Here is a 23,647-nt window from a genome sequence, read left to right as displayed (position 1 = left end):
TAGAACTGTATGTTCTACATTGTATATTTTAAAGTAACAATAAAGTGCACCACGCTTTCCAATCTCATTGTGAACTACAAACACGGGAATAATAGAGTAATGTAGGGAAAACATTTCATACATTTACAACTGGAAGAAAATTCATATTATGCCCTGAAGACATATATTCTGATTGCATGCATGACTTTATATCTACCTAGACATTCATATTTAGATACATCAGATACCAATTCTAGAAGTAATCTGTGCAAAGTATAATGAAATGATGAAATGTACTTGACACTATATATTATATAAACATAATAGACTTTACTGTGGATTTACAGCTGTATGGCCTGCCTGGAAAGTGTATGTGCATTGTAATTCAGTTACAGGCTACAAGAGGGGGGACATTGCTCCTTGTAATACCTTAGTGATCCAGGAATGATAACCCTATTACATTCAGGTTACATGTAGCATCTGCTCTATAAATAGAAGCCCACAATTGAATTTATTATCCCAGAACAAAGCAAGAAGACATAGTGAGATATATTTGCTACTTCTCCTTCTACCATTGTGTATATGATATTTGTGAACCTCAGAATGATCCCCCAAATGGCACGAACACCACATTACTTGACATCTCATGTCTAGCCTTTGACATCTCACTATTCCCCAAGCTATTGCATTGTGACTGACTTTTTTTTTATTTCTGGATAAGATTGACAGATTACTTGGGAAAAAGGTAAAGGGAAACTGTTAAACCTAAGCGAGACATTTCATTTGAATGCTGGTCTGCAACTTTAAAATAGAACCTATTTCTCAATTTATCATTTTCACAGTATATCACCGCAAAAAGAAAAAAAATTAATTGAACTTGCACATTCTTGTAAAATGTTCACCCTCTTAAAGGAGAACTCCTGGTGCAATGTGAAATTCAGTCAATATGCAAACTGAATGCATACAGTATTTATCTCACATGTCCCTCTGTGGAGCATCCACTGGGAGTGCTGCAATAGTATCTCTGTTATCCAGCTACCGTAATGATGACAATATTGGGAAGCACCGCACAGACTTATCCTCAGCAGTATCAGACCAGATGAATCAGCATAATAAAAGAAAGCTCATTGCGCAACATCCAGTAAAATCCATGGAGGTTTATTTAAAATCTACTTTTAGCAGTAAAGATAAAAATAAGCATTGGAAAAGACAAAAAAATTGTCCTACACCCTCCACGGGCATATAAGCATCACCAAAATTTCATTTGCCTTGCCTGACATACATTTCTTACTGCTGAGGATAAGTTTGTGCAGTGCTTCCTAATATTGTCATCATAAAGGCGGCTGGATGACAGAGATGTAGCTCTCAACTAGAGTGAGAGGTGAAGCTCACTAAGGTGATTTTTGACCTGGATAAGTCTAATATTCTGGTAAGAAGCTATATTTGTTTGACCTAAAGAGGGTGTTATGTCACTGAAGGGCTAAAAGAGTTATCTAGTACACTTTTTTCTTTGGACACTTTTTCTAGATTATATATTTTTTGTGCACTGTTCTCTTGCATTCACGTTGCATAATTACACTATATGTTTTGAGGCATTCAAATACAATATAATGAGTTTTAAATTTAGGTAAGTATTTTTAGTTTTTAAATTTTTTCTAAATGTGATGATTAGTTAAACTGATGTTAAAGTCTTGTTTTTAAAAAAATAACAAACATGTCATCCTCCTTTTCCTTGAGGATGCTCCTGGCCTCTCCCTCCTGCCGAGTGCTCCCACAGCAAACAGCTTGCTATGGGGGCACCCGAGCCAAGCCACTGCTCTTCGTGTCCATTCAGACATGAAGCATCACATTCCTAGCAGTAACATTTTACATTCCAGAGATCTTAACACAAATTATTCAGTTTTACAAAATGTGTAAAGTGATGAGTCTTTACAAACATCTTGATTTTGTATTTTTCGGATAAACTTACTTTACACAGTAGAGTTCCTTCCCCTAGTAAAGCCATTGCAATAGACACACAGAGGTTGGTTTACTAAAGGAAAGCTGACTGTTTACTTTACAAGTGAAGTTGCACTTTTCAAAGAAGTCTGCCGCTTAGCTTAGTGAAAGAAGTGAAGCTCTGCTGACTTCCATCAATCCAATAATGTGCAAGCAAAAATGCTGTTTTGTTTTTTCCTTGCATGTGATTAGGTATTTTTTGCAAAGTGAAATTTTGCATCATTCACTGAGCTCAATGGCAAATTATCTTGCAAGCAACTTCCCTTGTAAAGCGAGCAGCCTTTTTGCCTTTAGTAAATGAATCCCAGTGGATATATTCATAAAGCAATAAACGTGACATTCACCAAACATTCGCTTCTGGTGTATCTTCCTGATGCATATATTTCAAAATTTACCTTGAGTGAAGGTTTATACTGCTGATTAAATATGCCTCTAAAGCAGTGCCCCCCTCATCCATGCATCCAGCCACCTAATCTACATACAGAGCGCTGAACTCCATGGATTCCAATGTTTTTATTTTTTTTGAAGCACATGATCAGAAGCAGAGGCTCTAATAGGCTTCAAAAAAGGGTGAGCTTAGGGCTTAGTGACGATAGCGAATGAAGGAATGTTGGTGTTAGTTTGTGCCGCCCCTCACCCCCAAAGTGAGCACCAACCGCCACTGTTAAAAAGGTTAGCAGTGAACTTAATTTCATGTATTTTGCAGTAGCTCTCTTATAATGGTTATCAGAATCTATAGCATTTTTTTTACCCCATTTATGTATTTTTTTAAATAGACGTGTAGAGAAAAGATTGTTTCTTTTTATAGGGAAAGGTGAATGCATTATTTTTAATTGGTCACAGAAATGTGTGCTGTGAAATAACAGAATCCAGCAGCATCCAAGACTTTCAAAATACCAACATTATTGCTTAAGAAAAATGGGGTCTCTAGAGTTCCAGCAAAAAAAAAATAAAAAAAAATTCATCTACGCTTGATATTGCAGAGGAACGTGGAAAACCACATAGAAATTATAGCAAAAGTAAGTTTCCCACTGCAAAGTTTAATTTCACACAAACAGATCTGCTCTGTGCAGCTACTGTTCATCATAGTAACATGATAGTACAGACTTTTCCAGTGCTCAATCGAACGTGTTAATGCAACAAGATCTTCATGTTAGAAGCATTTTAGACTTTGAGTCATGCTGTAAGGACATATAACGCCTTTGATTTATATTATAGCCTTTTTCAGCTTTAATATTTCCATGCAAAATTAATTATCCTCATCACTACTGCAAAGAAGAAAAGGTTAATTACACTCTAGTATTTGTTCCAAGCGTACTAGAAAGGCAATAAGCTACCTGGATTTCTAATACTCTGAAATTATAATTATACGTGTGACATAATATTTTCAAAGCTTATTTTAACTGTATTAATGCTGAAGGCATCTGCACAGTTGTACAAATTATTTTACGGCTGAAAGTGACTGCCATGATTTTCCTTTTCTTTTTAAAGAATTGTACAGTATTGAATTCTACCGAAATGATATGCCAAGCTCCAGCTGTGGCCATTAATTCCAACAACCTGGGTGAAACTACCGAACGACCTGAGGAATTTGGATTCATCCTAGACAATGTTCAGTCCCTGCTGGTCCTCAACAAGACCAATTTTACATATTATCCAGATCCAGTGTTTGAGTCATTCAACCCTTCTGGCATCTTGGAGCTGAAACCTGGAAGTCCTATAATATTAAAGGTAAATGGAATGGGACAGGCCTTGTTTTTATATTGATTACATATAAAAGTGACATTGTGAATTGTTTCTGTCTTTTATGGCTGGATGAATTGCAATTATTGTTATGTTAAAATTCCTTTTATTTTTATATCGTAGCTTTCTTAATGTAACTATACAATAAATTCAGTATTATTTGGAGTAAAACTCCGGCCAAAACTTCCGTTGTAGTTTTAGTTTTAGGGATACAAATAGGTCCAGCATTTTTTAAATTGATATTAAAGTTTTTTTTTACTTAAAATAAAAAATTATTTTCTTAACTACTCTGTGCAGCAATAGTGCACAGAGTGATCCTTTACCTTTTCTTTGGTGGTCCCCCGCTGGCACTCACTGCTTCTCATCTCTTCCATGGGGACACCCATGCGGGTGCACTTCCAATCTGGGTTGTGTGCATCCATAGACTCACACAGCACAGCTCGGCCATGGCTCCCTCCTCCTGCTCCCTCCAGTGTAGCCTGCAAATCCAGGGGGAGAGGAGAGTGGTGTTGGCAGTGGGAACAGCACTGGATCATGAGAGGTGTTATGTACACTAAGTTTTTACTGGGGGGGGGATGGGGAAATATATTAAGGTAAAAAATATTTGGACTTTAGAACCACTTTCCATTTTTATTTACTAGGAGAAACCAGGGCTATACAAAGATAGCAATATAAATCTGACAAGGGTCGAAACTAACGTTTTGGCTGCAGTTTCACTTTAACCACTTAAGGACCAGAAGATTTTCCCCCTTAATGACCAGGTCATTTTTTTCGATACTGCATTGCATCGCTTTAACTGATAGTTGTGCGGTCATGCAGCGCTGTACCCTAACAAAGCACATCAGTTCTAGGGCCGCGCGGTGGGCGGGCTCACCCCCTATACCCCTTAAATCGGCTGCAATTCGCACTGGGGGAGCCAGCCTGCCACTGTATAGCGACGGTGGCTGGTGGGAAAGTAGTTAAGCACCAAACATTTCACATTGGCTTCCTAGTACTGTATATGCAATGACCCTACAAATTGTCCAGAACTGCACTTTATGCAACCTTGCAATAGGCAGTTTATTGCATCCTTATGCTTTAAAAGAGTCAATAATTGAGAAGTATGTGGGTAATCTAGTAGATAATAGTACACAGAATATAGAAATACAATTATTTTTGTAAATGTAAACTGCTAAATACCTTTTTCTCATCAGCAGTATATAGCAGTCTTGTGACTTCTATCAGTCCTGATTGGTCCTGTCCTGATCACATGCACCCTCACAAGAAAAAAAAACTCTCTCGCAGTACACACCAAATTGAGCATGTGCAGAGTGTCCCCAAGGCTTTGTACTATCAGAAGATGGACTGGGGACTGTGAAAGAAGGGGAGGAGCACGTTAATGCAGCGTTAGCAGGATCAGCCCTGGTACCTGCTAGCACCTGCGTTTAGCCCACCCAAGTGCAGTATCAATAGATCACTGTCACTTACAAAATACTAAACACATAACTGCAGTCAAGCCTCATCCCTGTGAATGCTAACAGTTTTTTGGTAACAATTGAAGCAGTTAGGTGCTGTTTTTTCCTGTAAGTCGCACTAGTATACCAGTAAATTTAGAGGCTAAAATGTCCAATTGAAGGTACACTAGTGAAAAGGCCTACACATTTCTGAGCCTGACAGATGAAGAGTGAAGAAAAGTCACCCATTTGTCAGATTCAGGCTCAGACTGTGAACCGGTAAACAGCAGCAGCACCACCCTGACAGATAGCTCTGACAATGAAGTAGTGGTCCCTGCCAAGGTCAGGCGTACCCATTCTTCTGCTGTTGTTGAGGAGCAAGAACCGCAGGGCTCTCATGTGGAGCAGAGAGCCGGTACAAGTGCCGCTCATCCAGACATTGGAGACCTATCATGGTCTCCAAATTTAAGCCCTTGTACACACAGTCGGACATTCCGACCACAAAATCTGTTGGATTTTTTCCAACTGATTTTGTCTGAAACTGGTGTTGCATACACCTGGTCGGACAAAGTTGTCGGAAAATCCAATCGTTCAGAGTGTGATGACGTTCGTTCGTTACGACGGGACTACGTTCAGGCTTGTAGCCAATAGCTTTGGTCTCGTAATTTGATCTGAGCATGCGTGGCACTTTTTCCGATCGGAATTCTCTACAAACGATCAGACAAAGTCTGATCGGATCATGTTGTCGGAAATTTTTATATCCAGCTCTCAAACTTTGTTGGTGAGACATTCCGGTGGAAAAAGTCAGATGGAGCCCACACACGGTTGGATTATCTGACAAGATAGTCCGATCGGGCATTTTCCGTCGGAATTTCCGACCGTGTGTACAAGGGCTAAGACCTTTCTGGGCCTATACCTCCTCATGTGCATTACTAAAAAGGTTGAGCTGCGGTCATATTGGTCCACTGACCCAATTCATAATATGCCCATGTTCTCTGCCTCCATGACCAGGACATGATACGAGCAGATCTTGCGGTTCATGCATTTCAATGACAATGAACTCTGTTGTCCTTGGGGTGACCCAGGATAGGATCGGCTCCACAAAATTCAGCCCCTCATAAACAACTTAAGTACAGAGAATGGAAAGCAGTCTGATAAGAAGCATGGAGAAGCTCAGCTATAGGGAAATATTAGCTGAACTGAATGTATTCTCTTTTGATGAGAGGTGATTGAGGGGGGTGTAATCACCAAGGTATAAATACAGAAGTGGTTCATTTAGTGAACTTGGCAGAAGTTATTTACTTTAAGGCCATTACAAAGGTCAAAGGGGCACTTGTTATGTCTGGAGGAAAAGAGATTTAACCTCCACATATGCAAAGGTTTCTTCACAGTAAGAGCTGTGAAAATACAGAATAGATTCCCTCAAGCACTAGTTCTGGCCAGCTCAGTAGATTATTTTAGCAAAAGAGCTGGATGCATTCCTAAATGCACAAAATATACCTAGATGTTAACATTTATAGGTAATAACACGAAGGGTTGTTGACCCATGGAATGTCCTTTTTTTTTGCTGCTTTTTTTTCATTCCTTTGGATCACCTGTGGGTATAGGATGATGTTTATGGAGGGTTTTTTTATATTGGTTGCACTAATTGAACTTGTGTCTTTTTTAACCTGCCTAACTATGAAAATCGACCACAGTTTATATATGATTATACAGAGAACAGGTAAAAAGGAAGCAGCCATACCTTCTTTCATGTGTTTTCTACTGGTTCTGGACAGTAAAGATAAACCCATTACCTGACGCAGTACCACAATTTAGTTTGTAGGGTTAAGCTGGGAGGGGGAAGGAGATTTTTTTATTTTTATTTAGCCAAGTGAACCTCTACTCACTGTGAACTCCCAGTCATGTTCAGAGAAGTTTTGAAAAATAAAAAGTTTCTTTGCATGTGACTGGATTTAAAGCAAACCTAGTTTCAATGAAAGTGCAGCTTTAGCAAATCTACTCCAAGGAATGTCTGCTTAAGTAAAAGTACGATCACACAGGTGTGTCATGGTTGATTTCCTTTAGGAGAATTTCTATCTAAATATGTTGATTGTGCACATTGTTTTGAAGTCATTAGTTTGAATTAGCATGTCAATTTCAAAGGTTCACTTTCTGATGAGCCACATTTACTTTTCTGCTGATCTGAATGAAAATGCAAAAAAAAAATATTCCAGTTGTGTGTAAAGAGAAAATAATTGGCACCTATGTATGATTTGTGATCATAAATTGCCATTTGTCTCCATCATGAATTATACAAGTTATAAGATGCAATGATACCTATTTGTTGTTGTAGGGGAAGAACTTGATTCCACCAGTAGCAGGAGGAAATATGAAGCTGAAGTATTCTATGTACATTGGTGAAAAGCAATGCACAGTTACGGTTTCTGATGTTCAGTTACTGTGTGAATCCCCAAACCTAACTGGACGCCACAAAGTACTGGTAAGTACTGTAGGCAGAGTTTATTGTTGTGTAATGCCACCATTACCACAGAATTTGCTGTTATAATCTTCCTACTGCTAAGAAAACTCTATAGCCCTAAAGGCCACAACATCCTTGCAGTCTGCATAAATAAAATAAATATATGGATTATCTAACAGGAATTATTTTTTTTCCTTTTGTGGGTTTTTATTTAACTTTCCCTTATGCCCTGTACACATAGTCGGACTTTCCGATGGAAAAAATGCGATTGTATCATGTCAGAAAATCCGATCGTGTGTGGGCTCTATCAGACTTTTTTTTCCGACATACAAAGTTTGAGAGCTGGATCTAAAATTTTCCGACAACAAAATCTAATCGTTTAAATTCTGATCATGTGTAGACAATTCCGACGGACAAAGTGCCACGCATGCTCAGAATAAATTATGAGATGAAAGCTATTGGCTACTGGCCCATTTATAGTCCCGGTGTACATGTTCTACGTCACTGCATTCAGAATGATCGGATTTTCCGACAACTTTGTGCGACCGTGTATGCTAGACAAGTTTGAGACAAAATCCATCGGAATAAATCCAACGGATTTTGTCATCGGAAAGTCTGACCATGTGTACAGGGCATTAGACTTGTCCAAACAGGTGGCATTATATCTGAATTCATTACAGATATCTTAGCAGTTGCTGACTTTCTTGTTATCATCCACATCATAGCGATAAGATATATGGTTGTGATTTCATGCTGTTGAAACAAAAGAGGTCAGTCTCAAGGTTGCCATTAATAATATTAAATGGGCCCTTGTGTACAAATAATTGTATACCCCTTTAGAACTTCTTTGATATATTACAAAGTGGTAGTTTTGTTACAGTAGTAGTTTAAAAAAAAAAAAACCTGCTGTAATGTAGAATACCTCTTTATATAAGCTTGCCTATCAAACCGGTACACAGAGCAATGATGATGTGCAGTAACCTGTATCTACCAATCATATTTCAAATTACTAAGTCAACTCAGTAAAGAAAGAGATATGAATTGTTGGTTTACTAAATAATGGTATGATCAAATAATGGAAATAGCCTTGTTTTGGCAAAAAATGTTTTCCCCAAAATAGAAATTGGGTATTTTCATTGAAAGCAGGAATGGAATATACAGCATTAAACCCTTTGACACTTACATTCTACCTTTCCCCTCAAAAATGGTCTGCATTGCCTCCTATGTTTTTTTTTTTTTAATTTAACATTTCAGGTTATTATTTATTTGTTGTACCTTTTAGGTAATCTTTTAAGATAAATGATTGCGAGCCTCACAGTTCTCAACATACATCTTATATCACTCTCCTCTGTGTACACAGTCTAATCGTATTTTTTTGTTTTGTGTTGAAGCTTAACTTTATATGGACATTATAATGGTTTTGGGTCAATGTTTTATGTATATATTGCATATATACTGTATGTGTATATACTAATACATCTTATTTGCAAAATAAACTTTCCATAAATAGGCACACTCTTTTCAGCCTTACATAAATGTTATAAACCAAGGAAACTCCCTTGGTGCCAGTCTAAGCCAAGTGGATCAGTTTATATTTCTTTTCATCTCACAAAATTGGTATGCCAGGAGGTGTCATTATAGCTTGAACTGTATCCTTACTTGATACAGTTTCTCTCAACTCCTTTCCAGTTGAATGGGACATCCAATCCACCCTAGGTAAAACAAAAGTTACATAAAAAGGCCATTATGAATACATTATGCATAGTCTCAAGATAAAAATTTTTTAAAGTGTTAACAATTATCATTAATATAAAGTATTGTACTCAATGTGAGTTAAAGGTTTGGTATAAACGTAGATATAAAACCAATGAAGTGTTAGAGTATTGGCTGCAAATCAAAGTAGACAAGGTTATCAGTTACAAATGCTGGTTAAAGAGAGATTGATAAGGCTAGACAGATTCCAGCTTACTTATTGCATCTTGTCTCAGATACATAGCCACACTGTCATATCCATCGCAATGACTTTCTATTATTGTCTAAAGGCCAAATCTGATTTAATCCCCAAAGTGTTAGAGGACAGCTGAACTTTTCTGGTCATCATTAATGTATTCTTTTGTTATCTCAGAGAGTTATTTAGGCAGCTGTAGTCTATATTGTCAAGCCACACCTACAAATAGGCTGTGTATTTTTCATGTATAGATTGAAAATTTACAATTGTGCTAACAGTATGAGTAATATGTAATTTCAAAGACACACAGTACAGCAAAGATGAAATGGGCTCCAGATGCTCAAAATGAAAAAAAAATAAAAATAATATGCATACAACCCTTTATTTATAGAAAGCTGTTATTTGCAGTAACAAATTAGAACACGACTGAGGTTACAATTTCAACAATAAATACACAGCAATAAATGATTTCCAATTTTATGTAATGAAAAAACGATTTTTGATTGTTATTTAAACAATGCTGTGCTTTTCACAGTACTATTTGCCCCATAACATAGACCAGAGTGGGGAGATAACTATGGATATTTGTTAAAATCTACTGGTTTTACAGTTCTGTTTTAAACATATAAGTATAGTTATATGTACAGTGTTACTGTCTCTGGTAATTTATTCTGACACAATCTATCAGAAAGAAATGATCAGGGACATATCTTACTGATCTCAAATTAATATAGTAGTGTCTACTGACATACAGAGTAGTTTTGTCATAACACTGTTCCTGTGGTTTTGTTTGCCTGGTGGACTGCAGGAGGCTGAGTCAAACAATCTCTTTTAGGGCTCATGCACACAGGACGTTTTTACAGCTGCTGTTAGGGGCATTTAATGTTTTTTAACTGCCTCTAAAAGCCCCTCCATGTTAGCCTATGTGTCCATGCACACATAAACTGTCAGAGGCGTTTGGAGGCATAAGTATTTAGTGGCAGTAGAAAAAATAGCCAGCCTTGGCTTTCAATCGCAGTTAAAACGAGCTTTAAGAACTAAAAACGGCTAAAAAAAAATGGCTAAATGCGTCAAGCCACGTTTGACGTTTTTAGGCATTTTTACATTATAGAGAGTGTTTTCAATAAAAAATGCCCAAAAATGCTAATGCGGGGAACCGGGCAAAAATGTGAATGTAAAAACGTGCCTTTTTAATGCTGCTGTAGTGCTGGCATTTTAAAAACATCCTGTGTGCATGAACTTTTACTAGCATCTAATACTCACTGCAATAAAAATTTTATAAAAAATAATCCGCATTCAGTGGTGCCAACTTTAAGAAAAAGTTAACTACTATGCTTCTTTTATATTTTTTTAGTGGGATAGTCAGCAAACAGAGCAATATATTGGGGGCCCATGTTTATCGCATGTTACATGTGCAACCCACATATCGTTTGCAGCTTGCTACAATGCAGTACAATTCACCATAGTATGTTGGGGTACATTACATTACAAAATGTAAGGCGTGTCTGATTTTGGGATATTTTGATGCATTGGCAGGTCATTTATTCCAATGGGTTGCCTTAACACAACACACGTTAACATGTGACATAATTTGTGTTGACTCATATACGTTTACATGCCACAAGCATGTACATAAGCATGTACATAAGCCCTAAAAATTTGCATTCTCTACTTCTTGTTTTAGGTTTACAATAAAGGGGGCACATTATCCTTTCCTGATGTGTCGCCACTGGCAGGACCACTCAGATAAGGGATCCATTGCCCCTAATGAGACCTCTTCCTCACTGATCCAGCTGGCCCAGCAGAATTTCTCTCACTAGTGGAAGTAGTGAGGCTGTCCAGCTAGTAAGGGAGTAACTCAGTAGGAAGAGCTAAGTGGTCTGTTTGCAATCTGTTGTTGGTAAGTGGTTACTAGCAACCTGATTGCACATCTGACATGACCTTTAGGTGAAAGAGCTTTAATTTTTTTATTCTAACTGCTTTTCTGTTATATTACATTTATAACATTACTACTTCTGGTCTTTCTCTTCTCCCTGACCTTAGTACACTTCCTTATGAACATAGTTATTGTAAATTGAAAGTATGTTCAGCATATACTGTAAATACTATTTTGGGCTGCTGACATTTGTTCAACCAGTTATTCTTTTTAAAAATAAAGGTCAATGTATATAATAATTTGTAGATGTGTGATTTAAGATTGAAAGTCGGGTTTTAATGTCTGTGATTGGTCATCTCTTTGTAGGCCCGAGTTGGTGGAATGGAGTTCTCCCCTGGTATGGTTTATATAACACCTGATAGCCCACTTAGTGTACCAGCTATTGTGAGCATTGCTGCAGCAGGAGGACTGCTGATCATCTTCATTGTGGCTGTGCTTATCGCATATAAACGTAAATCCAGGGAAAGTGACTTAACCTTGAAAAGGCTGCAAATGCAAATGGACAACTTGGAATCACGGGTAGCCTTGGAATGTAAAGAAGGTGGGTTTTACGTAGCAAAAAATGACTGTGTGCATTCTATTGGTATTATTATGTCAGGATTCCAAGGGATGCTCAAATGCTATAATATAGGCTGAAGGCATTAGCAGCTTCATCTGTGTACCCTTCCATTTGTGTTTAAAATGGAACATTGTCTTTTACAGTTTCAGAAACAGTTTTGGGGCTACAAGTGATCTTACACAGACCTTTGGTGCACATTTAGATTTGATCCTCCAAAACAGGCTTTTTGGGGGATTGCCCTGCCCAGCTACTGGATAAGTGTCACCATGATCATTGGATTATATAATTAGAACAGACTTTTAAACCTATCTTGTTCTTTGACAATCAAAATCTGCCTTTGCATATAGCATACCACCATAGTAATTTGACTAAGATGACTGAGTTACCAAAGTAATTATAAATTACTTGAGCAAGTTACTGACACTCTTAGAACTGAGGAAGCCACTTGGATAAGTGATGAAAAGCAGGGGTTAAAGGTGCTCCGCTAGTGGCCAAAAAGTGCTAATGTTCTCACTAGCAGCACTTTTCCACTAATGCTGACACCACCCCAGTGTGAAAGTACCCCTAGTCCTACAAAGGAACCAATATTTATGCCATTTGTATATTTGCATGAGCTTCCTCGGGTGCTCTGATTTGCTCCCAAAATCATATCAGTGTTTAATTGGTTTCTTCCAAATTGCCTCTAGGGGTGCTTGAGGAATATTAGATTGAGAGTCCCTTTGTAGAACAGGTATAGAGACATGTTGGAAGGTCTATGGGCATGCAAAATATGTTGATTCTATAAATACAAATGATAAAAAATACAAATAAATAAATAAAATGTATATTATAATGCAGCCTTATTCAGACTAGTAGTGTAGGCCACCAAGGAACACTGTTTTCCAAGGGAATGGAGCACTCTATCTTGTATATGAGTGGCTGTGTAGGTAGTCGAACTTGAACTCTGAAAAAAAAGCATTTGGACATAAAAATAATATGGTGGTTTGACATATGTGTAGCAGCACAAGATTATCATTCTGTTAATTGTTATCAAAGTTGTCACATTTTTATCGTTTCTTTTAGACTATCTTAATAAAAATGTTATATTACACATTAAAAATATATTTTTTACTGAATCATAAATCTTTTTAAATTGCTATACAAACAAAGCATTGTATCCACACTTTGAGTGTTCACTTTTGAAGGTTGTTTACTGAACTTACTGACTCCCCATCCTTTTTACCAGGTTTACGAGCTATGCTAGCCATATGTAAGTGCTTTAAAAGCCTTATAAGAGATTACTTCTTCCATTTTGAACACATTTTAAAATGTCACTGATTGGGTACAGCACATAAGGAACATGTTGAATGCTTTTCTTTAAAATGTAAGACTTAAATACTTAACAAGTTAATTTTTTTTTCTCAAAATGGGTTCAATTTGATGACCTTTAAGTGTTTTAGCTAAAGTATTTTATTATTATTCCACAACCTGTTTTCAATTGCATTTTCTGTGTTATTAGCAGGAGTAGAGCTGGCAATAATATATTGTCATGACAACCTGGTGTTGCAGAGGCTTTCCGTGGCTTTGTGAACACTGGGAAGGTTAAAGTGTTAAACCTAGGATTCCTAAGTCTTGTTTATGCTATTCTTGTCCACATTTCCTAACATTAGGGTAAAGGTTTTTCTTGATTTGCTTAAAACATGAAGGATAGGCATCTTGTGCATGTTTGGAACAAACACATTTATGTTATATTTCAGTGCATTTTCTAGGCTAAAAAGTGAAATGGAAGGCTGAAATATGTTTGATAAATGTATAAAAATGAATTGAAAACATTTTAATATATTTCACTAAAATCATGCTGAAAGTGTATATTGGTATAGCTTTGGCAATACTGCATCTCTTTGTTGCCCTCTAGAGGAGATCATTGCACTTTGTCATAATCTTATCATTTCAAGTGAAGTGCATTTTCCACAGTTACAGATCTCACTAACATCCACCAAACCAAGGTTAACAAGGAGTTTGCTTCACATAAAAATGTACCTGCTATTAACTACTCTAGAGGTATTTGTGAGTGTCATAACCTTTTTTCTTGTATTTTAGCATTTGCTGAGCTTCAGACAGATATCCATGAGCTGACAAGTGACCTAGATGGAGCTGGTATTCCTTTCTTGGATTATCGTACATACACCATGAGGGTGTTGTTTCCTGGCATTGAAGACCACCCAGTACTGAGGGACTTAGAGGTACTGTAGTGTCCTAGATACCATATCAATATACAGTAGGATGCATTTCCAGAAATCATTTGTTTGCTGGTGGATGCTTTACAGTGTAACCACATCCTATACAGTATTTGTATCTTTAAGCTTTACAGTGAACTCTAGGCTAATACAAGAGACTGGAATTCATGCATTTATTTTTTCTTTAATACATCATTAAATATATTGTTTACATGCAATCAGTGTAAGTGCCTAATTTTGACGTCAGCTGAAGTCTGTATGTAGGGGTGCAGAGTATGGAGGGCTCAAAGTATTTACTAGAAATATTATCACTCATGAACTACAGCTTTTAGAGGGAATGGTCTGCTTTAACCTACTGTACCAGTACTTAAAAAATATGTATTTTTGAAATCGTATATGTTGATTCTAAATATACTGTAAGCACAATAATGCACATTTTTTGTCTAACAGTTTAGAAAAACATTTTCTCTTCTTTCCATCAGTACAAACTATAGCGATGGGTAAACAGTTCGGCCCGAGCATAAGTTGAGGCCGAACTTTGGTTGTTCGGATGTTCGGACGAACAACAAACAGTATGTGGTGTTTGGGCCAAATTCGAAACCCGCCGGAACACCGTTAAAGTCTATGGGACACTAACATGAAAAATTAAAAGTGCTCATTGTAAAGGCTTGTATGCAAGTTATTGTCATAAAAAGTGTTTGAGGACCTGGGTCCTGCCCCAGGGGACATATATCAATGGCAATTTTTTTTGGGAGCAGTGATTTTTTTAATGCTTTTAATGCTTAAAGAGAAACAATAAAAATGAAATATTCCTTTAAATACCGTGCCTGGGGATAGTATGCCTGTAAAGTGGCAAATTTTTCCCTTGTTCAGAACAGTACCGCAGAAAAATGACATTTCTAAAGGGAAAATTGTCATTTAAAACTGATCGTGGCTGGTGGTTGTGGGGGTATGCATGCAGGGGGCACACCATGTGAATCTGGAAGCTCCCATTAACAAGGGGACCTTCCAGATCCCCTACCATTTCACAAAGAGTGTTAAAGATGTTAAGAAAAAAGATAAGAGACAGCTTGGGACAAGGCCTTTTTTAAAAGATAAAAAATAAAAATGTCCAGCGATGTCCATTCATCTTCTATCACGCTGCTGCCAAGCCGGAAAAAGAAAAAAAATGCAACACCTCTGCCTCCATGGGAGGCTCCCATCAAGTGATGCTTCCCATTGGTGACAGCTGTGATAAAACTGAGGATGGGGCCACCCAGTAAGGTAAACGGGCGACCCTACCCCCCTCCGATGCCACGGTGGCTTCCCCATGGCTTCCCCATTACCAATTCACATGGGGGGCCAGGATCTGGAGGTACAGAAGGGTACCTGAAGGGTCTGGTATGGATTTTGGGGGGGTTCCTACACTGTTTTTTTTTATTTGGCACAGGGTTCCCCTTAATTGCCATACCATATCTGAAGAGCCTGGTATGAATTTTGTGGGGACCCCCATGCAATTTTTTTTTACATTATTGGTTCGGGGTTCCCCTTAATATTCATACCAGACCCAAAGGGCCTGGTAATGGATTGGGGGGGCCCATGCCATTTTTTTCAATGAGTTTAATCTATATTTCTGAGACCCAACAATTCATCACAGCTGCAATCAGTTTTAAATTACCTTTTTCCTTTATATATGTAATTGTGCTGCAGTTCTAAACATGGGAAAACTGCACAACTTTATAGACATACTATATACACCCCCAGACACGATATTTAAAGGAATATTTCATTTTTATTGTTTCACTTTAAGCATTAAAAAAATCGCTGCTCCCGAAAAAACATCAGTTTTTAAAACTTTTTTTTTGCATTGATACATGTCCCCTGGGGCAGGACCAAGGTCCCCAAACACTTTTTTTATGACATTAACTTGCATATAAGCCTTTAATATGTGCACCTTTGATTTTTCATGTCCCATAGACTTTAACGGTGTTACTGTGTTCTGCCAAATTTTTTTTGCCAATTCGGATGTTCTGGTACGAACCGAACCTGGGGGTGTTTGGCTCATCCTTGGCGATCATTTTTATAACAGCAATCAACCATTTCAACACAAGTGGAAATGCCCAAGTGGCAAAGTTTTGTTCTTTTCTGATGACTAACAAACATATAACAAATATAATACAGTGGTGTGAAAAAGTGTTTGCCCCCTTCCTCATTTCCTGTTCCTTTGCATGTTTGTCACACTTAAGTGTTTCGGAACATCAAACCAATTTAAACAAAAGTCAAGGACAACACAAGTAAACACAAAATGCAATTTTTAAATGAAGGTGTTTATTATTAAAGGTGAAAAAAAATCCAAACCATCATGGCCCTGTGTGAAAAAGTGATTGCCCCCCCTTGTTAAAACATACTATAACTGTGGTTGTCCACACCTGAGTTCAATTTCTCTAGCCACACCCAGGCCTGATTATTGCCACACCTGTTCACAATCAAGGCATCACTTAAATAGGAGCTGCTTGACACAGTAAGGTCCACCAGAAGATCCTTAAAAGCTACACATCATGCCGAGACCCAAAGAAATTCAGCAACAATTGAGAAAGAAAGTAATTGAGATCTATCAGTCTGGAAAGGGTTATAAAGCCATTTCCAAAGCTTTGGGAATCCAGCGAACCACAGTGAGAGCCATTATCCACAAATGGCGAAGACATGGAACAGTGGTGAACCTTCCCAGGAGTGGCCGGCCGCCCAAAATTACCCCAAGAGCGCAGCGACGACTCATCCAAGAGGTCACAAAAGACCCCACAACAACGTCCAAGGAACTGCAGGCCTCACTTGCCTCAGTTAAGGTCAGCGTTCATGCCTCCACCATCAGGAAAAGACTGGGCAAAAATGGCCTGCATGGCAGAGTTCCAAGGAGAAAACCACTGCTGAGCAAAAAGAACATCAAAGCTCGTCTCAATTTCTCCACAACACATCTTGATGATCCCCAAGACTTTTGGGACAACATTCTGTGGACCGATGAGACAAAAGTGGAACTCTTTGGAAGGTGTGTGTCCAAGTATATCTGGCGTAGAAGGAACACTGCATTTCATAAAAAGAACATTATACCAACAGTAAAATATGGTGGTGGTAGTGTGATGGTCTGGGGCTGTTTTGCTGCTTCAGGACCTGAAAGACTTTCCGTGATAAAAGGAACTATGAATTCTGCTGTCTACCAAGAGATCCTGAAGGAGAATGTCCGACCATCTGTTCGTGTACTCAAGCTGAAGCGAACTTGGTTTCTGCAGCAGGACAATGATCCTAAACACACCAGCAAGTCCACCACCGAATGGCTGAAGAAAAACAAAATGAAGACTTTGGAGTGGCCTAGCCAAAGTCCTGACCTGAATCCTATTGAGATGTTGTGGTATGACCTTAAAAAGGCCGTTCATGCTCGAAAACCCTCTAATGTAACTGAATTAGGACAATTCTGCAAAGATGAGTGGGCCAAAATTCCTCCAGGACGCTGTAAAAGCCTCATTGCACGTTATCGCAAACGCTTGGTTGCAGTTGTTGCTGCTAAGGGTGGCCCAACCAGTTATTAGGTTTAGGGGGCAATCACTTTTTCACACAGGGCCATGATGGTTTGGATTTTTTTTCACCTTTAATAATAAACACCTTCATTTACAAATTGCATTTTGTGTTTACTTGTGTTGTCCTTGACTATTGTTTAAATTGGTTTGATGTTCCGAAACACTTAAGTGTGACAAACATGCAAAGGAACAGGAAATGAGGAAGGGGTCAAACACTTTTTCACACCACTGTATAAAAGAAAAGTCACTGCAAATAATTTATAAATACTACAGAACAACCTTAATGGAAATTATTTTGTTATAGTCTCCTGCTAATTGCCTCACAGTAATTAGTACAAACAAGAACAGTTCCCTGGAAGGGATGTCTTTTGAAGTTAATTGCTGGAAAAAGTCCTTCTCTACAACTCATATTCTAGACAGGTTATGCAGCCCACACAATTTGTGTGCTTTTTCTAATTACAGTAGCTTACAGATGACATGTATTGCTAAAGAAGAAACTTTTCTATGGTAAACAAATGTGCCTGCTTCCTTTATTTTAGTTACAGTAAATGTAGTCTTTTTGGCACTCTTACCATAAGCAGTGTGTTTTCTTAGTCAACATGAAGTCTAAAATGAACATGCACTCCAGCAGGATGTACTGAATCAAAGTGATACACAGGAACTTATTTGCAAGGCTTCCTTAATCTAATTTTGTAAGTGTGACCTAAGGCTGGTTTTCCATGCAATCAGTGCTACATGACAGAATAAAGTTTCTGTTGAATACTAAAGACATAAAAACAAAATAGGACAATATCCTAGCTTGGCTTTAATATATACGTGCTCCAATATATTTTAGTATTTTGTATGCGCTCAAAGATAATGAATAATTTCTCCATTTAGAAGAACCACATAAGTAGGGAACAGTCACTTTTTACGAGAATGTTTAGCAGTGCTCTGTTCAACTTTTCTGTTTATACAAATGTGGCATATCAAGAGTTCAAAAGAACTGTCTTTTTGGCAAAAGATTTGTTCATATGTGAACTCCTTATTGTAGTAAAGGCTTTTAGCCAACACTACTATTAAACACTGGTAATGCACTGATGAATTTCCACATTTATGTAGTTACAGCCTTATTCCAAAATGGATTAAATTCTTTATTTTCCTCAAAATTCTACAAACAAAACCCCATAATGACAACATGAAAGAAGTTTGTTTGAAATCTTTGCAAATTTAAAAAAAATAAAAAAACAAAAAACAAATCACTTGTGCATAAGTATTCACAGCCTATGGTCAATACTTTGTTGAACCACCTTTGGCACCAATTACAGCCTCAAGTCTTTGCAGGACCTCTCAAGCTCCATCGGTTTGGATGGGGGGCTTTGGTGCACAGTCATTTTCAGATCTCGCAAGAGATGTTCAATCCTGGGCTCTGGCAGGGCAACTTAAGGGCATTCCAAGGGTTGTCCCATAGCTACTCCTTTGTTACCTTGGCTGTGTGCTTAGGGTGGTTGTCCTATTGGAAGATGAATCTTTGCCCGAGTCCGAGGTCCAGAGCACTCTGGAGCAGGTTTTCATCAAGGATGTCTTTGTACATTGCTGCATTCATCTTTCCCTCGATCCTGACTAGTCTCCCAGTTTCCTCCACTGAAAAACATCCCCACAGCATGATTCTGCCACCACCATGCTTCACCGTAGGGATGGCATTCAAGGTTATAAGCGGTGCCTGGTTTCCTCCACACATGGCGCTTGCCAATTAGGCCAAAAAATTCAAACTTTGTTTCATCAGGCCAGGTCTGAGAGTACTTCAGGTGCCTTTTGGCAAACTCCAGGTGGGCTGTCATGTGCCTTTGGCTGAGGAGTGGCTTTTGTCTGGCCACTGTTAGGTTGCCCGTCTTCTCCTTGTGGCCTAGGCTCTTAGAGATGGCTCAGTGGAGGTCCACGCCGGCGGTTAACCAATGACGCATACACACACACAATAGGTATGCTGAAATGGTTACAACTCTTTAATACAGGATTCGCTGTTTTATGCTGTCTTTACAAGACTCTGCCCCAATTTGGGGGCCAATCAAAATGATACACATAAATGTTCATTAGCATATTATTCGTTAATGTCTTGTGACCTTAATCTTAACCTCTGTATTTCAAGCTATTACAGTTCAATGATTCCTTACTTTCTGTTAACGTCTGCTGACCATGATGTGCCCAGCCACAACTTCCTAAAAACCAATTCTAGCCTTTTCATACCCAGTAACAGTGTACAGAGATAAAAACCACAAACAGATGTTTCCTAAGATGAAGACATTTAACAGAAATAGATAGACATGGCAATGAGATAATTCAGTTATTAAGCAATACTGTCATGAGATAGATTCTCTAAAATGTACCAAGAAAGTCTCTTTCAATCACTAAGCAGATAAGCAATCCTGAACTTATATCCTCAGGGTGAAATCAATAATCAAAATCAATAACCAATAATGCAATGTATTATGGAATCTCCTTACAATCCTCCCTTTGACCATTTGATATCATCGAAATGGTCATTTTCTACCTTTCCGTCACGCCTCAAGGATTCATATCCTCCGGCCTCATGTTCCTGGTTCTCGTACCATACCGTGGGATCTCTGGAAATGGAAGTCAGCTTCATGGTTTCGGAATGTGCTTTGCTACCCTTCCTGCAGAGGCATTTGAGTAACATGAAGCATGCATACAAGAACAATATGAAAAGCAGTATGGTGAAAATAGTCATTGCAGTGTTCTTCAACCATGAAGTGAGACCTCCTAAACTGAACCCTGTAGAGAAAGGGTCCCATGTTTTCCCAATATCCCTTGCATCCTGTTGTAGCTTGTTTACCTCTTTTCTGTGTTGTGCAATTATGTCATAGTAATCAGGGATCTCGATACTCGTGTTATGTATCCAGGTGCAGCATTCATAGTCCTCAGTAATTTCACAGAGGCCAGTGAGGGCCGCACTCATGCTTTCTATAGCCAGGTCATGTAGCTCTAGTTGTTTTCTAATTGCTCTGGTTTCTAGGTTTAGTTTTGTGATGTCATCAGAGTCCTTTTCCAAGATCTCATCTATGATTGAAGTGTAGTTGTTTAGTTTCTTCATTAAATCTATTCCCCATCCTGTCCAGGAAGGAAACCAGGCCCAGGTCATATCTTTTTCTAGGAACATTTCTCTTTTCACAAGGTGTTTTAGAGGGTATCTTGGGTGGGTACTAGCTTTAAGTAGGTGTCCTTGTCCATTATCCCCCACTACTCCCATTATAGGGACTATTTTAGCAAGATAACACCACCCTTGGGGTTCCTCAGGAATCCATGGGTAACAGAGCTTGCCACAACAGATGTAGGTTGTGTTGCCTAATGCCAAGGGTCGTTGACTAACAATGGTCCTTGCGCCTTTTGAATGTCCAGATGCCATCAGCAGAGCTAATAACTGTGTGACCGGGGAGTGGGAGCTAGAATTAAAAAGGTCATAGATGGTAGCATTTATCACAGGGTCTGTGGTGCGAAAAAATGAGTTATCGGTAAGGGAAGCCATGGAGACATTAAGTTTCGACCATTTGCACACCTCAGCTCCCCTGGAAATGCTTCCCATTATGAAACACCAATCTGGAGCATGGCTTCTACCCACGATTTGAAAACTGAGGGGCTTGTTGGGACTTTTTCTTATGACATTGGCAAGAACAATAGGGGGTATTCCATTCAGGAAAGGAGTGATGTTTAAGGGAATGGCCATTAATGGGATTCTGGCTGTACTAGGGTGGAGTTTGCTGCATATCCAACATTTCTCAAAACCAGACTTTTGTGCATAACTGTACTTAAACTTTAACAACAACATTTTGTCGGTTAAACCTGAAGGGGGTTCAGTGGGGTGTATACTTCTTTTATATTTTAAACTAGGTGCATTGGCTGTCTGTGCTTTCCCACATATGCCTTCTAGTAGCCCTAAATCTTCTGGATGGTACACACAATTTGCTATTAACCAAACAGGTATGAATACTATCAGAATCAGACATGTCCAGAAGCATAATGTTCTTCCTGACACAGAAGTGGAAATCATTTTTGTCAGGTACTGTGTACAAAGTTCTGTTACTCGTTTCTTCCTGTGGGTGAGGGATTTGTCTTGTCGTTCAGAGAGATTTGCTTTATGCCTTCTTGAACGTCCTTCAAATCTGGTTGCTGTTCCTGGTCAGAGGAGTCCTGGGGTGCTGGAGGCGGGTCTGGGGTCTGGGGTTGCTGTGGACACTTCTTTAACCGGCTGGCGTGGATCCAGGTGTTTCCTAGATCGGTCAGTGCAGCAGTTCTGGAAACCTTCTCTATCTTCCAAGGTCCAGAGTAGATTGGTCCGATCCTCTTTTTGTGGGCCAGTTGCTTGACTAGCACTTGATCTCCTGGGATGAAGGGGTGTGTCGGCTCTGTGGAAATAGGAGAAAAGGTGACAGAGACTTGTTCGTTCATTTCCTGTAGCATACTTACCAGATTTTTCACGTACATTTCCTGTTGGGAATAGATGTTAATGTCAGTGTTTTGATCTAAGAGGGGCAGCTCTATGTTTGCAGGAACTCCCATCAAAATCTCAAAGGGCGAGAGTTTTGTTCTGGCATGTGGTGTTGTTCTGATCTGAAATAGGACAGAAGGAAGGTAATCCAACCATCCTTTCATGGTGCCCCCCGTAGCCTTTTTTAACTTGTCTTTAATGTTCCTGTTCATTCTTTCCACTACCCCTGCACTTTGTGGGTGGTAAGGGATGTGCAGTTTCCACTGTAAGCCTAGTAGCTTAGCTAAAGTCTGTGTAACAGAGGAGCTGAAGGCAGGTCCTCTGTCTGACCATATGGCCGTTGGTATTCCAAACCTACAAACCCAATGGTTCAGTATGCATTTGGCAGCAATTTTAGCAGTCTCACCTGTACACGGAATACCTTCAACCCAGCCTGACCATTTGCATACGATCACGCAAAGGTATTTCAAATTGCCTTTTTGTTTGGGCATGTGTGTAAAGTCTATTTGTAAATCTGTTAGGGGACCCAGGGGTGGGGGCAGGTGGCCATGTAATCCATGATTTTTCCCTTGAACATTGTTTTGTGCACAGGTCATACAACTGCTGGTGAGGAGTTTTGCCTGTTTATTTAAGTTGTTTGTACAGAAAGACTTTGTGTATATGTTCGTTAGGGCGGTGGTACCTATATGTCCTGGACCATGGAGATAGGAAAGTATGAGAACACTGCTTGATTCTGGTATGCCCAATATCTTCCCCTCTTTTGACCAAAGACCTTCTTGGTCATGGACTCTTTCAGGGTCTTTCCATCCCTTTCTCCCTTAGTTATCGCAGAATATTCTCTCATCTCACCTTCCCTCTTATCCAGCTCTCTTTTGTACTCTTCTAGCTCTTCCTCCCTCCTAGACATTTTCTCCTCTAATTCCTCCTTTCTTTCTCTAAGCTCTTTTAACTTCTCTTCTAATTCCCTTTCCTTTGGTTCCATTTTTCTAATCCTCTCTTCTTCCCTTCTTTGTATACCTTCTGCCCGGACTTCCTCTTCCCTGCTTCTACTTTCGTTTTCCCATCGTGTAACTTGTGCCTGATCAGCTGCCCCATACACTATGGTGGCCAACACTGCTGGGTCCAAAGATGGATACAGCTGAAGACGTGGACCCAATGTTCCATCTTCCTGTTTAACCATCACATAAGGGGGGGGTGGTGGTGCCTCAGGTTGCTGAGATAGGGCGGGTGAGTTTACAGGCTTTACTGTGGGGACTTTAGTTACATACTTTGTTTTATACTTGGCTAAGCATTTATTCCATGTTTTGTAACAATCTTTCATGTACTGGGTGTCTTCCCATTTCCCA

General features: G+C 39.0%; 1 protein-coding gene across 1 annotated transcript in view; it reads left to right on the top strand.

The window, feature by feature from the left end:
• The window catches only part of PLXNA4 (plexin A4), a 946,574-nt gene that overhangs the window by 808,138 nt on the left and 114,789 nt on the right, over nt 1-23,647 (top strand). The window contains exons 18-21 of the mRNA XM_077468718.1: nt 3,469-3,708; nt 7,489-7,635; nt 11,805-12,039; nt 14,137-14,279. Coding sequence (XP_077324844.1) covers nt 3,469-3,708; nt 7,489-7,635; nt 11,805-12,039; nt 14,137-14,279 — 765 coding nt within the window. The remainder of the gene's footprint in view (nt 1-3,468; nt 3,709-7,488; nt 7,636-11,804; nt 12,040-14,136; nt 14,280-23,647) is intronic.

Source organism: Lithobates pipiens, unplaced genomic scaffold (assembly GCF_037356315.1).
Source record: "Lithobates pipiens isolate NorthernLeopardFrog02 unplaced genomic scaffold, aLitPip1_a1.2 Scaffold_8, whole genome shotgun sequence".
Taxonomy (NCBI): domain Eukaryota; kingdom Metazoa; phylum Chordata; class Amphibia; order Anura; family Ranidae; genus Lithobates; species Lithobates pipiens.
This window is presented reverse-complemented; position numbering and strand designations above follow the sequence as displayed.